A 16,787-nucleotide genomic window follows, 5' to 3' on the forward strand; every position below is an offset into this window, starting at 1 on the left:
TTCTTAACAGGGAACTTCAGTCCTTCCCTCTGAGCTGCTTTGCAGCACGACCTCCTACGTGCCAAGAAATAATTCAGTGGTATCTGTCCCTCGCTGGAGCAGGGACCTGGAGGCTGCTGGCTCCCTGACTGCCACAGCCTTCAGGAGCCCTCACAGCCCAGCTCTTCCTGCCTCGGTTTTGCCTTGTGGAAAAGTAAACCCAAAATTGCTTAAAATTGAGTTGACATCTAGGAAGCGACATCCCTGAGGAGTGCGAAGCGATGGTTGTGCTGTGCTGGACATTAGACAATGATGCCTCTATCAGATGGTGTAAGAGTATGGAGGGGCCTTTACAGTTTTTCAGTCTAAAAAAACCCCTGTTTTCTTCTCTCTTTTTATGTCGAGTGAACTTAAAATGTTAGTAAGTGAGAATAACTTCTGTTTTCTCTGCAGTTGGAAAGTAATTGTGTACAGTTGTATGGCTGAGCGCTGCAGACTCCTGTTCAAATTCATCTAATTTTGGTCTCTTTGGTAGGTTTTGTAATTTGAGAGAGCAAGTGAAGCATGGAAGTATAATGCAAATAATTCTAGCATTTCTTCTGTTTGCTTGCATATGCTCCTCTCCAGACAGCTGTATTAGTATGCAGCTGGCACAGAGCCATCTTCTGAAACAACTTCTCTATTTTTAGACTATTGTAATGCGAGCGAAGATATCCTCTGCCAATATCACACTTTAAAGTGAATCATGGAATAGATCCTGGGTGCTGAACGACTGGCAGTAGAATGCCAATGTGGAAAAAAAAAAAAAAAAAGTACTGGTGGTGCTCAGATGGGTATCGGGGAGTCCCTCGCTGTGGGGGGGGTCCCGGCTCTGACCTGCTTCAGAGCATCTCGTAGCCCTGCCACTGGAGAGTCATCGAGAAACTCCAAGCGGGGAACCCCAGCAGGAGCCTGTCTTCTCCTCGTTGGCCATCCCTGGAACACATGCTCGTCTAAACAAACCTCTCTTGTTTCTGCAGGATTTTTAATATAGTCCTGCGATACTGGTGAGGTTGCCGCTCTGCGGTTGAGCTGCTGATATTAAGAGGAGATTTACCAGGCTCCAAATGATCTAGATGTTATCTACAAGGTTTGTGAAGGGAAGGTTAATCTGGAGCATGCCATGAGGAGGTGCTCTGGCATGGTCCTTGTCAAGTGAAGTCTCCTGGCATGGGTAACTTCATCTCTGGGTGCTGAATAAGACAAAAATTTCTACCTACCTATTTCTGCCTTTTATTGTTGGGAAATTCTGGAGATTCTTGATTAACATGCGTGGAGGAACTGAATAATTGCTTTTCTCGAACATCTGAGCACTTGGGAAGCTGAGCACAGGTTGGCAGCAGCTTTTTTCTCTTCTGTCCTTCCATGTATTCTTCCTCTTCTGCTGTGGCTCAGCCTTGAATAATTAACATACTCTGCTCGCTCTCAGCAATTCCAGAAGTAAAAACTGGCTTGACCGTCAGCCTCTTGCCTCCTGTTCGCTTGTCCCACCCGCTGTTTTGATGGTAAATAACACACCTTTCTTTTATCTTGGAGCCAAGCCTGGTGGAACATCAGCTGCCGCTTCTCTGCGCTTTTCCCCATGCACCTATGCCTGCCCAGGCACGTCGCCCGCCCTTGGCATTCAGAGGACTTCAGGAGTGTTAATGCTGCGCACGAAAAGGGCACACACCCCCCAGATTTGTCTTATTCACCATCTCGACAAGTTCGTATTCATGTGAATGAGCCATGAATCTTCTTAAAATTTAGTTCTCTGCCAAACAGCGTGTCACTGTCCTTATTTTTTCCTCTCGGACAATGAGGATTGCTAATGAAAGGCCGAGGGTGGGCTGGCGTGGGACTGTTGTTATGCTGTGCTGAAGTACATACGTGTGTGTATACACACCTACGTGTATTTTATGTTGGCAGTCTTCAAGTATCCTTGTGCAAAACTTTTCTAATGGGAGCCGTTAGCTTGACTCGGTGACTGATTGAAATGGAGAGGGAGATTCTGATCCGTGGGTCTGGAAAGGCGCACACTGGTGTATGTGCCTTCTGGTTTTCATACTCGATGGCAGCAGCAACATTTGGATTGCAAAGATGAAATAATGAAAGCTGTTTGTGTTGGATTTAATCCCAAGCATTCCAGTTGGTTTTATGGCTTCTGAAATGAAGTTTGTAGTTCTTTTTAGTTGGGCCAAGTTTAACCTTATGTTCCCATTTATCTGTTTTGCTGGTCTTCTAAATAGCGGATCTGAGATGGCAAATTCGTGTTTCATGGAAACCTACCTAATGGCTGCTGTGGAAAGGAACTTGATATCAATCTGGCTGGTATAGATCACGTGCGCAAAAAAAAGAAATGCTCAGAAAAATCTTGATGCATCCACATCAGATGCATAACAGAGCCACCTCCAAATGCTGTATAAATAGCAAGTCTGAACCACAGATACCATCCACGCCCCTTCCCATCATTTTGGATGAGTATGCCACCACATATTCCCAACAAAAATATAACTGAAAAAGATGATAAATAGATGGGACGCGCAGCACTTGAAAGACTCATGCTTACTCGTAGACATGAGACACAGCCTCCCTTTGGAATTATGAAGACCAGATTTTTTTTCAGAGCTGAACTTCAAAGCTCATCGAGTACTGATGTGTGTTCGCAGGCCGTTCCCATGCGCGGGCTGCTGCTGCGAGCTGGCAAGGCCCCTTCCCAGACGGCGGGTCCCCGGGGCGCAGCGCGGGGCGTTGGCGTCGCGTAGGCCTCCCGCAGCCTCGCGGGACAGAGCACGGAGAGGCTCTGCCTCTGCAGCACGGCAGCGCCCCCGGGGGGGCAGGGTGCGGGTAGGGGGTGGTTTGAACTTGGCTGGCAGCTGGACACCATGCAGCCGCTCGCTCACCCCCACCGCCCGGGGGATGGAGGGAGAAAGGGAGACTGGTAGGTTGGGAGAACAAACAGTTTAGTCATTGTAAGAAAATAAACCAGTAACAACAACCGAAGGTACAGAGGGGTGATGCACAGTGTGACTGCTCACCGCCTGCTGACTGATACCCAGCCTCTTCCCAACCAGCCATCCCCAAATACCGGGATCCTGCAGTCACAATCCCAGAAGCAAGAGAGAGCCCCCCTCCTTCCCAGCCACCCCTCCTTTATATACTGAGCGTGACGTTACGTGATAGCGAATATTCCTTCGGCTGATTCCGTGCCAGTGCTCTGGCTGTGCCCCCTCGCAGCTCCGCGAGCACCTGCACAGGGACAGGACATGGGGAATTGGAGAGACCTTGATCTCTTAGCAACAACTGAAAACATCAGTGTGTTATCAGCATTCTTCTCATACCAGATCCTGTACTGAATTCACAGCACTTATTCTAGCCAGCATGAAGAAAAATTAACTCTATCCCAGCTGAAACCAGGACAGCCTGTCTGTCAGGTCTCCACAGATGTGTCTGACCTCAGGCACGTGCCACAGGGCGCTCACAAGCTGCGTGTAGCGAGAGCACGGTGCTTCAGCGCTGGCACAAGTGGTTCTGCAGCCATCTCCCAACGCTTCTCCATGGTCTGTGGGTCCTCCATCTCCCAACGCTTCTCCATGGTCTGTGGGTCCTCCATCTCCCAACGCTTCTCCATGTCTGTGGGTCCTCCATCTCCCAACGCTTCTCCATGTCTGTGGGTCCTCCATCTCCCAGCGCTTCTCCATGGTCTGTGGGTCCTCCATCTCCCAACACTTCTCCATGTCTGTGGGTCAAGCCATCTCCCAGTGCTTCTCCACGGTAGATGGGTCTGTAGCCATCTTCCAGTGTTCTTCCAGCAGCGGTAGCTCTCAGAGTTTGATGATCTACAAAAAGAGGCTAGGCTGCAGCATGCACGTGCTTGTTTCAGAATGCGTTCCTCTTTCGGAGCCTTCCCTTGGATCTGTGCCTGGTAAATAGGAGGTTTTTTACATCTGGTAGAGCTGGTGCAGACTTGTCTTGGGTTTTTAAGGAGTGTTTACGTGACGCTATTTCAGGTGCAACTTTGGATTTCATGAACTTACTCAGTTATGACACCAAAATAAGTCTCTTCCAGCCCCATTTCCTTCTTGCAGAGATGATCTCTTGGCACATCCTAGCAAGAGCATATTTAAAAGCAGTTATACCCCATACACTTACTGTGAACGTGTCCAGGAGAGGATGAGCTGGCTGTTGCCATGCGGCGTACAAACTCTGCGGGTGTTTACTCAGGAGCAAGTTGGTGCATCTGGAAAGGCAGAAACAAGTCAGCGCTGGTGTGGGCACGGAGTCTTACGTAGAATGACTTAAGCTAAACAGTACATATAGAAACCATCAACTCCATCATGTGCGGCCATTTCTGAGGGTTGTTTTCCAGCAAGGCCAGCAGAGCTGAACTTTCTTTTCAGAGGAACTTTGTGTAGTGTTTTTGTATTACTCTAAGAATCCTGGCTTATCTTTTAAGAGCAGAGGGTCCTCACTGTGGTCTGTTTTGAAGCCATTTGTACTTTTGGTGATGCATTTTGACTTCTGCCAGCAGTGCCTTTCCCTGCCTCCTCCCTTCCCATCCCACCCGAAGGCCTCTGCGACCATTTTGTTTCCTTCATTTAACATCTTTCTGGTAGAATACATCTTCGTTAAGGGGCATATTCCAGACCTATTTATTCAAGATGCTGGGCTTCGGTGTTTACAGACGGTGAACCTACGGCCATAGGAAACCTGGGGTTGTGTTTCTAGATGACTTCTGCTGTCATGTCTGAATTGAACCATCAGTTGCATGGTTTCTCCTTTACAGAATTAATTTAACCATATACAGTTGTATGCTTCATATTTTTTTCGTGGTTTTCTGTAACTAAATGCTATTTCAATGTTGATTTAAAGCAGATCCTATGATGCAACGTAGCTGTTTCCTGACACGGAAGGACCTATTGCACACCCTTGTGTTACCTGCAGAAGGTCTTTGTAGAAGCCTGTCTTATTGTCCCTCTGCCAGCCCGTGGTGGACAGGCTGCTGGATTGCTTCCTGGCTTACTCTCTGTCTCTGCAGCTGTCTGAGTTCCAGTTTTATATGAATTATTGTTTCTAATGCTATATGAATAAATAATGCTCTTCACCCACAACCGTAATACAAGCTGTAAGTCATGATGTGTTAGAAAGATGTCAGACCGTTATGACCAGTAAAAATTCTTTCTTCTCTACTAGCAAGGAGATAAATGTTTTGAAAAAGGTAATTTGATCTGTATTGCTTGGAATGCAAAAATTTCCATTCCCCTCCATAGCTGCCTGCCTCTCAGAGGTCCTTTCAGTGTCTAGAGGTTCTGATGTTCTGTACCATTCCTCTCTAACAAGCCTGATGTCTCCTTACTCTTGCAGAAGAAAACGCAGAAATTACCCTGGATGTGTCATTAGCGTATCGCGATGACATGTTTGATGATTGGGAAGAAATAGCACACGCGGTAGAGATCAGGAAGCTGAAATGCACCTTTGGCTCACCAAAAGTAAGGTGTTTTGATGGCGCTGGAGGTGGGGAGGTGTGGGAGCGAGGGGGGAGTTGGCCTCTTCCTGTCCTTCGTGGTGCTCTGAGTTGTTCTGTCATAACTTTCAAACATCTAGCTTTCTCTTGGCTCAAAATCTTTGAAAACCTGATGAGCTCCATGTGCAGTTGGTTCTGTTGGGTGATGCAAGAGAAGGGGGTGAAGTCAGAGGTAGAGTTAGAACTGTAAGGAAGGAAAGGTATGAGGAGTTGCAGAGGTGTTGTCTGGAACTCAAATGCTTTGAAATCTGTACACCCCAAACCATTCAAGAGAACTTGGACCTTTCCTTATGTTTTTGTGATGGATAAAACCTTGTTCTTTAAGAGTGGCATGGAGATAGCCCGCCAGGGACACAGCAGCACTCAAAGAACATGGAGAGGCAGGGCAAGAGTTTCTTAAAATAGCTTCTTAATGATGCAATCTGCAAAGCTTAGGTGCAGAGAGCACAGCTAGCAGTTGAGAGCAGAGCATCTTTTTAAATAAAGGTGTTTTTTCTGTGCTGCAGAATGTAATCCATGTAGCTTAAATTAATCTGGTGTCTCTTCACCGTGCCATGTTTTTCAGCTCCGTGTCTTGTTCTCCAGTTTCACAGCCCCTTTCTGCAACCCACTTACATCTCCGGTAGCACCTGTACTTCCATACAGCCCCATATAGGCAGAAAACACCTACCAGGTGCAGAGGGGAGTGTTGCTGGTAAAACAGGAGTTAAGAAACTCCACATAAAGATATGTGTGAAGAGGTTGCATATTTTGTTTTGGCTCTAGTTGTGCTTGCCGAGGGAGGAAGTTTGGATCCTGAAGTACCATTTCATCTTGAAAGGCTCCCACGACTTTAAGTGCATATAAGAGCCTGAAATACAAACCTGCTCGAGTTCAAACCCTATTGACTTGATGACCCAAACCCATCAAAAACTTGAGCAAAACTTTCTCCAAATCATTGAGATTCTCCAGATTTGCACAGACTGGTGGCAGGCGTGCTGGTCCGTCCGAGGCTGACCGCCGTGTTGCTGCTCTGTGCCCCTTCCTAGACCCTGGACTCTGAAGGCCGTCACTACGACTGTGACTTCCTTCCCTTCATGGAGATAGGCAGCGTGGCCCACAAGTACTACCTCATCAACATCCGTCTCCCCGTCAACGAGAGGAAGGGCATCAACGTGGGCATTGGGGAGATCAAGGATATCCGCCTCGTGGTAAGTGTCCGTCTTGCTTCTGTCTGCCCGGGGGCTGCTGCAGCTCCCTTCTTGATCTCCTCTTTGATCCACAGCAAGGTCCTGCTCTTCATCATGGGTAGCACCTGCCTGCAAACGTGACTTCCCTCCTTCCCAAGGGACGTCCTCTTTGACTGCTCTCTTTTGAGGAGCCCTCCCCAAGCCTTGCCACCCTCCTGCACTGCCCTGTGACCGCCTCCAGAGCCTTCCCACAGCTCGGAGAGCTCCCCTCTGTCCTCTCCTCCCCACAGCAGTGTGCCTCGGGCACACATTCTCCACAGAATCCCAGAATCATCTGGGTTGGAAAAGCTTTTGAAGCTCCTCCAGCCCCCCCATGAGCCTCCCCCTGACCCTTCCCAACTCCCCCAGATCCCTCAGCGCTGGCTCAGCCCGACTCTTCAACCCCCCCAGGGATTCCGGGGACTCCCCCCTGCCCTGGGCAGCCCATTCCAACGCCCAACAGCCCCTTCTGCACAGAAATCCTTCCTCAGAGCCAGCCTGACCCTGCCCTGGGCAGCTTGAGGCCATTCCCTTGGGGCCTGGCGCTGGGGCCTTGGCTCCAGAGACTCAACCCCCCTCTCTGCCCCCTCCTGGCAGGGAGTTGCCGAGGGCCAGGAGGTCTCCCCTCAGCCTCCTCTTCTCCAGACTGAACCCCCCCAGTTCCCCCAGCCGCTCCCCAGCAGACCTGTGCTCCAGACCCTGCCCCAGCTCCATTGCCCTTCTCTGGCCACGCTCGAGTCATTCAATGGCCTTTCTGGGGTGAGGGGCCCAGAACTGAACCCCCTCACTGAGGGGCGGCCTCCCCAGTGCCAAGCCCAGGGCTCAGATCCCTTCCCTGTCCCTGCTGGCCACGCCAGTGGTGACACAAGCCAGGATGCCGTTGGCCTCCTTGGCCCCCTGGGCACAGTGCTGGCTCCTGTTCATCACTCAGCCTCTCCGGGCCCCTCTCTGGCAGCTTTCCAGCCACTCCTCCCCAAGCCTGTAGCACTGCCCCTTGCAGATGGGAGCTGAGGAGGAACAGAGCAGCGGGGTTCAGAGGGGAGCATGGCCATGCAGATGTTTGGGATGGCTGGCAGCCGTCCCTGCTCCTGCCCTCCCTCGAGGCGTGGTGGCCATGGGTGCTCCCGGCTGGAAAACCTCCCACCGCCGTCCCGCGCAGAGCAGCGGTGAGCCAGCCGGCTGTGGTGGTGGCTGCAGACAGCGGTGGGAGGGCCTGTGTCTGGAGAAATGCATTAATTTGGCCGATGCCTTTCCCACCAGTGGTGACTTAGCTTCGTGAGTATCTTGTTACTTGTCTGAGAGCAATTCTGCCAGCTTTTTCCACGCTGTGTCAGAGCGCCCCTCTCTTGACTGCTCTCCACCTCGCAGTGGAAGCTCTGCGTGTTGGTGTGTGTTGTCAAGACTTCTGAAGCCCTCTCAGATGCTGAGTAGGCACCCGCTCCCTTTCCTGGGTTGGACAAACAGCTAATTTCAAAGAGTAGTTGCATCTAGACGTGCTTATGTGTACTGCCGTGTGCACGCCTCTCCTGTCAGCTCCCGTGAGGAGAAGCACAGAGTAATGATGTTAAACCCTGTACAGCTGCTGCATTCCACCTTGGTTTTCCTCAGGGCATCCATCAAAACGGAGGCTTTACCAAAGTGTGGTTTGCCATGAAGACCTTCCTCACCCCCAGCATTTTAATTATCATGGTCTGGTACTGGAGACGGATCACGCTGATGACGCGCGCTCCTGTCCTGCTGGAGAAGTGAGTAGGCACTCGCACGCTGGCCGAGGTGAGCCCCGGGCAGGAGGACCCTGACCGAGGTGGTCGCTGCTCCAAGGCAGAGCCCGTGTTCTGAGGAAACGGGGGTGGTCTCTCCCCTGTCCCCTCCCTCCACCGAGGGAGCAGGAGACCTCCATAGCTTCTCTTTTTTTTTCCCATTAAACCCACGGAGAGCGAGCAGCTGCGCTTGCCCGTGGCTGCTCAGAGGGGTGTCTCTGGCAGGAGGTGACACCCCCCCACCACAGCCCAGACAGCGCCAGATTTTCTTCTGTTGCTCTTCATGAGCAGCTTTGGTTTCTGGGGCTCCGTGTCCTTGCAAACTGGAAAGAGACGGTGTTTCTGCTTCCCCAGGGTCATCTTTGCTCTGGGAATTTCCATGACGTTCATTAACATCCCCGTGGAGTGGTTTTCCATTGGATTTGACTGGACTTGGATGTTGCTCTTCGGAGACATTAGACAAGGTATTTTCTACGCCATGCTCCTGTCGTTTTGGATCATCTTCTGCGGAGAGCACATGATGGTGGGTACGACATGGAGGGGAAGGTGGCTCCCAGCCCTGCTTGCAGAGGTACCTGGCAACTCCCTCGAGTGTTGGAAATGACGCTGTGGGGACTCGCGCCAGGAGAGAGGGCTTCAGGCTAACCTGCTTTTCCTTCCTCCTCCTCACCTCTTGACCCTCTGATTAGGACCAGAATGAGCGGAATCGTCTCTCGGGGTACTGGAAGCAGGTTGGACCCATTGCTGTTGGCTCCTTCTGCCTCTTCATCTTCGACATGTGTGAGAGGTGGGTGCAGCGCCGCTCTCCAGCCCATGTGTGCTGCCCCCGGGGCCAGCCTGCCCCGCGCAGAGGCTCCCGGCCGCCTCCCGGGGCTGGATGCTCAGCCCCATCTCCTGGAGCCAGGAGAGGCTCCTGTGAGTGCGCTGGGCAGGCTGGCGCATCGCAGCAGAGGACTGTGTCCCGTACGGCCCTAAAGAAACACTTCCCACCTTGTCTCCTCCCTGAGCCCCTCGCAGCTCTGCGTTTTCTCTCTTTGCAGGGGAGTGCAGCTGAAGAACCCCTTCTACAGCATCTGGACCACTGAAGTTGGCACCGAGCTGGCTGTATCCTTCCCCCCCGGCTCAGAGCAAGCTCGGTCTGTGTCAGTAGGCGAGGGAGGTGTTCCCGTCCTGCCAGATACCCGGGGGTTGTGGGGAACCCACCCTCCTTTTAGCTCAGGCACTGCAGGAGATGCTGGTGTTGTTTGGAAGAAGCAGTCCTGGCAGGGACCAGTGCTGTGCCCGGGGAAGTCACGGGAGAACTGACCCTCTCCGCAAGATATTAGAGGTTTTGGGGGAAGCACAGGGGATTTAGATCTTGGGTGTTACGATGGTAACCCCAGAGCTGGTGCTGCTCCAGCAGCTCCCACCCTGCTCCCCCCGGCCCTGCGATGCCACCGGCTCTGCACCCTCCGTTTGCTGCCACGGCCGGGGCCGGCATTGCCACGCGTTTTCTCACTGGCAGGACTTGATACTAAAACAAGTGAATGGCCTGAATAACGTTTTCTATGATTTCTGTTTAGCTCATAGCATTTTCTCTTAACCTGTGCTGCTCAGATGGCCTTTATTATCGTTGCGGGAATCTGCTTGTGTCTCTATTTTCTCTTCCTGTGTTTCATGGTCTTTCAAGTGTTCAGAAACATCAGTGGCAAGCAGTCCAGCCTCCCAGCCATGAGCAAGGCTCGCCGCCTTCATTACGAGGTACTGTCCCTCCTTGTTGCACGCATTCTTTTCTTCTTAAAATGCATTTTTGACCTTAAAGTCTATACTGAGACCTTCTCTATCCGTACAGTCCTGAAGTGGGAGATCTGCTCTTTGCCAGCTGTCTTGTGTTGTTCCAATCCCCCGCCTGCCTTTTGGTTTGGCTGTTGTGAAGTTTCTTCTTTATTTGGGTCTTTAGTCCGAGGAAGTATTTTAAACCCTCAGGAGGGGGGTTAAGCTGTCTCTCCTTTTTCCCAGCTTACTGAACAGTGTTGGAAGATGGAAAAAAATTGTCCAAATTACCATTTTAAATTGCTTCGGGGTGTAAGCCCATCAGTTCCCCATACCTGTTTCTCCTGTAATATTATTGTGTTTAATGGAAAGTATTGCGAAGACCACCCTGTTTTTCCATGGTGTGAATTCAGATTTTTGGAGTTGCCTTTTGCTAACCAAGTTGCAGGAGAGAAAACTGTCCCGCTAGGATCAAAATGCGACATGTTCAGCCCGTTATCCCCATTTTGAGCCTGTGACTTTGTACGTTGTTTCTGTCCTAGCTGTCTGACTGCTGCAAAACACAAGGAGCTCACTTTTAAGTGCTTAAGCTGAGAGTGCCTGTTGTTTCCATGGGTGTATAAATATTTATCACCGATGTCGTTCTATTAAATGATGGTTGCTTCTGATTTAAACAAGTCCATTAGCACCCATCCAGAATGCACATAAAAAGCTAGAAAATTGGACCTGAGAGAATTTAAAGAAGGTACTGAGCATTTTTTTTCCATTTTTCCCTTTAGCAAGAGGCACAGGACTTCAGCTCGTATTGTAGAGCTGCCACAGCCGTGCTCTACGTACAAACATCTGGCAAGCATGAATCTGATCTGGAAGAGTTAAATTAATAGTAATTTGTTGTCGCAGTGTGGCAGAGTAATTACGCACACACCGACATTTCCACCAAAATTCCAGAAACAGGTTAAAAAAAAAATTACACACACAAAAACAAAGCCAAAAAAATTTGTAAGTAAAAGTGTAAATCTAGTGAAACTAAGCACGGTGTGCAGTCAGGGTGCCAACCAAGTGATCTCGAGGCTTCGTTTGTCTCATAATCTCCATTGTGTTGTGAAAAGCAGCGTCGGCGTTGAGAATCGCTGCAGTTTCCTCCCAGACAGAGCGTGGAGGTGAGGATTAGTCTGGGGCAGACCCAGTACCCGCGCTGCAGAAACCCCGACTCGCCTTGCTGAGCCCTGCAGATGTTTGTTTTACAAAAGCTCTGAGCTCTCAGGCCGGCTCCTCGTGAAGCCCGTGGCCTACACTGACCTGCCTCCTCTTCCACGTTAACTCTTGGTAAAGCAGTCGCAAAAAGCAAATGTAATGGAAAGCCAGAGCTGTCCAGACACGCACACCCCGCTCGGAGCATCCGGGAGGAATGCAGACGTGTGGGGAGCGGAGAATATGGGCTGTCGTGAAGCCGGCGCAGGAGTGGGTGGAGGTTGTTTTGCTTTGGGGTTTCGTGGGTTGGACCCTTTTTTTTTTTTCTTAGCTTTTTTTTTTTTATGCTTGTATCTTGCATATGCTAAAAACAAAAATGGGTTTTTGTGGATTCTGTTAATGTGACCAGTGACATTTGTCTCTAAGCAGGGGCTGATATTTAGGTTCAAGTTCCTGATGCTCATTACCCTGGCCTGTGCAGCGATGACAGTCATCTTCTTCATCGTGAGCCAGGTGAGTGACAAAACTCAGCTTCCTCTGAGAATCAGCCCCCGATTGCCTGCCTGCTGAGGATGTTGCCTCACTTGCTGTTCAGACAAGGCACGCCTGTTATAAGTTTGATAATAAGTTGCTTTTTAAGAACTGGTTTTCATTTATTTGAAGCGCTGCCATCAGTTTGCTCAAGCTGAAGCCTTCGCAGAGGCCTTTGGCTCACGGTAAAGGTTTTGGGGCTGTGCTGTTTGAAATACCAGCCAACACGGTTTACTCATTTCTGAGAACTCGGCAAGAGGAAAAACGTTCTGTTCGCACTGAAAGAATCCAGTGGCTTTGTATGCCCACAGAGAACTAACAGAAGTCGATCTCCCCTGGGCTGACTTTGCCAACCCTGCTGTTCCCAGCAGCATCTATACCTGTTTATTCTGAGTGACGATGCCATCTCTGCACAAATGAGCTTTTAGCACTGCTTAGAGGTACTTTGATGGTTTCTTCCAAGTGACTTTTAAGCTTGCATCCATTGTTGTTCCAACGCCCAGGCAGCTTGTGGCCTCAGGAGAGCCGTGGGTACAGCCTCGCCAGTCCAGTAGTACAGAATTAGGGGTGCAGGAGCCGTTTTTAAACCCAGCACACCCCTTAGGCCTTGGGGTACATGGTGTGTCCCAAGGCCAAATACAGCAGCAGATGATTCTCCTCTTGAAAATCTGTTAGACTGAAGCGATGGTTTGAGGAACACCACTTGGCATTCAGTTCATTATCGAGTGTTAGTGACCATCGCTGCGTACGGGTGTGACACAAACGGTCTTGCCCCGGCTACTCTTTTTAAGCCAGTTGAGCTTTCAGCCTTCCCCCTTACGTCTTTTTCTTTCACAGAAAGCCATCATTTCAGCATGAACGGTCTGTGTAGCTTCAAGTAATATTAATATTGATGATATTTCCGTAACTCTTGACAAATCTCTGTGTCTAAGGCTGATGCTGTCAGCCTAGGCCCTTCTCAAGACAGAAGCAGCAAGCAGGCGTTCAGCCCATTAGCTTTTCGCGTTATTCATGCTGGTTTTCTTTCTATAAAAGGTCTATTTATAGAAGTCTAATGTTTTCAGATGTAACTAGTTGTCTCCTAGGTACTGCCCTTTACGTGGCAAGCTTTGCTGAACCCATCAGTTACAGCAGGGATGTATCGCGGGATATGAGAGTTTTTGTCACATTTAAGAATGATAAATCAAAGTTAAGGAAATCCTGATGCAATCATTTTGTAAGGACCGTTTTCCTCCTGCAGACAGAGGCTAAAAAGGAGAATCCTAGACTGACTCCTCCATCACCGATTCTGTTACGCTCCGTTTACTCAATCCTGTTGAATTGATGCCGTTCTTACCAATTTACTCCCAAGTTTAGTGCTTTAGGGGCTCACTTCTGTGTTTTTACAGAGTTTGGTCTTGCTGACCAGCCTGTGCGTGTCTTGCTTTCTCCCGGGTAGGTGACCGAAGGCCACTGGAAGTGGGGGGACATAACGATAGAAGTGAACAGCGCCTTCTTCACCGGCATCTACGGGATGTGGAACCTCTACGTCTTCGCCCTGATGTTCCTGTACGCGCCGTCGCACAAGAACTACGGCGAAGACCAGTCGAACGGTAAATGCCTCTACATGATGTGAAGGCTGTCATGGGACTAAAGCAGTATAAAAGGGGTGACATCCTTTGTGCATTTTTGGGGGGGGCCAAAGTGCCTATTCAGCACCTTGAAATGTTTTGCAAATGCTGGTTTGGTTTTCCTAGCGGACATTTTAATTAACGGTTAGGGTTTGAGTATTTAGCCAAGGCTGTCTAAAGCCTTCTAGATGGTTTTTGTACTGTTTAGTACGGCCCAGTTGTAATTGCGTAGCTCAAATGGAGGGACGATGAAAGAAGAAAATGGAAATCTGGGCAAGTGGAGAACGGCAGTGCTGTTGGATTCCTCTCTCGGGAGCCTTCAGTAGTACAAAACCCATCCTTTGCCGAAATGCTGGTATTTATGTAACTAAATAAAAGCTGTTGTAGAAATGTTGCATCGTCCGTAGCACAGGTAGCTGCTGAAAGCCTCAAGGGAGTAAAACCCGGACCTTTTGCTTTCTAATTGTCAAATATTTTATTATGGGACCGGGCTAATGAAATAACTTTGTTTCTCAGGTGACCTGGGAGTAAACAGCGGGGAAGAACTTCAGCTCACCACCACCATCACCCACGTGGATGGGCCCACGGAGCTTTATAAGCTGGCTCGTAAGGAGGCTCAGGAATAACGCCAAGGTGGCCTCAGCTGGGACCCGGCGCGGGGTGGAGAGCAGAGGACAACCCAAGGCCCTGTGGCAGGAGACCCCTCTGACCTAACTTGCTTCTCGAGCACCCCGTACCTAGCGTATTTTTCACAGAGCAGTGACACCGAGCAGAACATTTGTAAACTCTTTAATATGGTGTAGTTATTTCTGGGGGGAGGGATATGTATATTGTGTTACACTCAAGCACGTAAAAACCTGCTAAAAAAGCATTAAGGTTGCAAAGTCGCACATTGAGAAGGTAGGAGGGGGCAGAGCTGGCATCGAGCAGTTTTTATTTACTTTACACTGGTGTGTAAAGGTGGTGCAGGGAGCTCAGGCGGGGAGCAGCACGTATTCAGCACTTCGAGTGTTCTTCTTGTGTGCAACTTTAAACAAGGTGTTGGTTGGGGGGGGGGAAACTAAAGCCTCATTGTAAAAACATTTTAATTCCACCGTCTGTAATTGTATTGAACCTTGTTTGAGGTCTTCAGGGCAGTCCTGTAACTCGGCAGCAAACCTCTGTCACTTGAGTGAAACGCAGCTGGGGAAGGGAGTAGGATGCGATTGGTAAGATTTTAGTAGAAGCAGCAACACTTTCTCCGTAGGTTTTGCAGCTGTTTAACTCCAGGGGAATGTAAAAACTGGATTTCTGAGCTGACTTGCAGGAGAAAGGAGTGCTCCTGCCCCGAGTCCCAGAGGTACCGGTCCCGCAGCCAGCTCCTGCCTATTCTCAGCCCCTTTGGCTTCCCTTATTTTTGTTGTCCTCCTCCACCTTACCTTTTTGTTACGGTTCGTTCATTTTTATGCTGCTTACGTGCCACAGGGAGAAGAGAAGGGCCACAGGAGGGACGGTGCCCGTGGGCTGGGCGGAGGGTGCCGGACCATCCCACTCCTCCTTGCGCTGCCGGGGTGGAGCACGCTTGGCAGAGGTGGATTCTTCCAGGGATTATCAGACTTGAAAAAACCCACTTGCTGTGCAGTAATGTGGATATTTGCTTCTCCAGAGCAAAAGCAGACGACAAGGTCACTCACCCCTGCGCCGTGCCTGGGCAGGTCTGGATGTGAGGCCATTGACAGTACGAGGGGAATGGGAACTGGGCTGGGGTGGAGGCGTAAACTGGACTGTGCTGGGGACCAGTTAAGAGAAGTGTTAATGGTGTGTGTGGGAAGAAGCGTGGCCAGAAGGGTCTGTGCTGCTCAGGGCTCATCTTCCAGGGCCTGGAGGATCCAGGGGGCCTTGGCACCTGGAACTAATAAATATCTGTGTTAAGTGCTAGTAACACATAACCTCCCCACCCCAGTTTTGTCCCCAAAAGATAAGGATCTGCTACTGCTGTCTGGTCAGAGATTAGGGAGAGGGGCGAAGCTTCCAAAGCCGCTGGCAGGCAGTCCCGGTGGGTACTGGTAGAAACACCATCCTGGAAAAGGTGATCCCTTATCCTTGGATTCTTGAAACTTCTGAGATTACACATCAATTGCTAGAGTATTGAGGCTGCAAAATGAAAGTACAGAGAGATATTAGAAGATTAGAGATACCTGTGACACCTTAATCTCCCGTAGCCAGCGTACGCCTTCCGCCCTGCAATGAAAGGCGGCTCCTTGCTGGCTCTTCTGCCACGCTCTGCTTTGTGTGTGGGTCTGGGGCCCTGGGCGGGAGTTGAGGCTGCACAGCCAGGGCCCTGGTTTGCACCAGGACGTGCTGGTTCCTCACGCTTCCCACCCCAGCAGGCAGCTGGCTCTCGGCGCTGCCCGTCCCTGGCTGCCCCGTGCACCCCCACATGCCCACCCTGCTGTTTGGGGGGGCTGCTCGGTTCAGCTCTAACCATCCCCATCCCCATTTCAAACCTGTTAATAACAAAACAGCACCGACTTCCCTCGCCCATTGCTTTCCCTTCCCCATACTTCTTGAGACAAGGCAATACTTCAGCTGGGATGAGGCCTTCAAATTATTCATCCTTATTTTCCCAATCTGCCAGGGAATAGGGCCAGAAGGTGAGCCAGGTGTGGGGCCGGCCGGGCACCCCGTCTCCTCACCAGCCTTTCCTCCAAAGGGATTTCTTGCTGGAACTGCTGGCGGTGCCAACCGCATTGCCCTGGGCGGTGCTGGGCTGGTAGGATCCCAGTAAGAACAGCACCCTGTAAAATAGCATTTAAAATACCATTTATTAGAGCTCGACACGGCAGAGAATGGGGTAGATAATCCCACATGCCCCAGTTGGTGGCACCATCCAACGGGTCTCTGATCGGGGTGCAGCAGAGCAGGCAGACCCCGTGTGTGGGAGGGTTACCCTAGTTTTGTTAATTCAAGCTATTCTAGCATTTTCTTAAAAGAAAGCAGTTCTGTTGGATGGTCTGTTGGCCCTCAACGGGGATCCCCGACTCGCCCTGCCCCTAGCAGCGGCCCTCGGGGTGAAGTCCCTCGCCTGCTGCTATGTCTGAGCGTGTGAGGTCACTGTAGCACAGCAAAAGTGCTGAACACTACTTAAGGAGGTAGCTTCGGGTGGTTTTGGATACTTGAACTGGAACACTAATAATTTTTTATGAGTTGGGGGGGGGGGGGGTTGTAAAGGGGG

General features: G+C 50.4%; 1 protein-coding gene across 2 annotated transcripts in view; it reads left to right on the forward strand.

Moving 5' to 3' along the window:
- Positions 1-14,744, forward strand: part of WLS (wntless Wnt ligand secretion mediator) — a 39,738-nt gene extending 24,994 nt beyond the window's left edge. Inside the window, exons 4-13 of one of the 2 annotated variants that reach the window (XM_026854264.1) lie at positions 5,362-5,486; positions 6,550-6,711; positions 8,338-8,474; positions 8,844-9,012; positions 9,179-9,276; positions 9,530-9,593; positions 10,086-10,229; positions 11,862-11,945; positions 13,402-13,555; positions 14,090-14,511. In XM_026854264.1, the coding sequence (XP_026710065.1) occupies positions 5,362-5,486; positions 6,550-6,711; positions 8,338-8,474; positions 8,844-9,012; positions 9,179-9,276; positions 9,530-9,593; positions 10,086-10,229; positions 11,862-11,945; positions 13,402-13,555; positions 14,090-14,199 (1,247 nt within the window). In that variant the 3' untranslated portion in view covers positions 14,200-14,511. Of the gene's footprint in view, positions 1-5,361; positions 5,487-6,549; positions 6,712-8,337; positions 8,475-8,843; positions 9,013-9,178; positions 9,277-9,529; positions 9,594-10,085; positions 10,230-11,861; positions 11,946-13,401; positions 13,556-14,089 lie in introns of both variants that reach the window. The other variant, XM_026854263.1, reaches the window with a different exon arrangement.
- The last annotated feature ends 2,043 nt before the right edge of the window (positions 14,745-16,787 follow it).

This window comes from Athene cunicularia (genome assembly GCF_003259725.1).
Source record: "Athene cunicularia isolate RWA chromosome 8 unlocalized genomic scaffold, athCun1 chr8_part1, whole genome shotgun sequence".
In the NCBI taxonomy this organism is placed as follows: domain Eukaryota; kingdom Metazoa; phylum Chordata; class Aves; order Strigiformes; family Strigidae; genus Athene; species Athene cunicularia.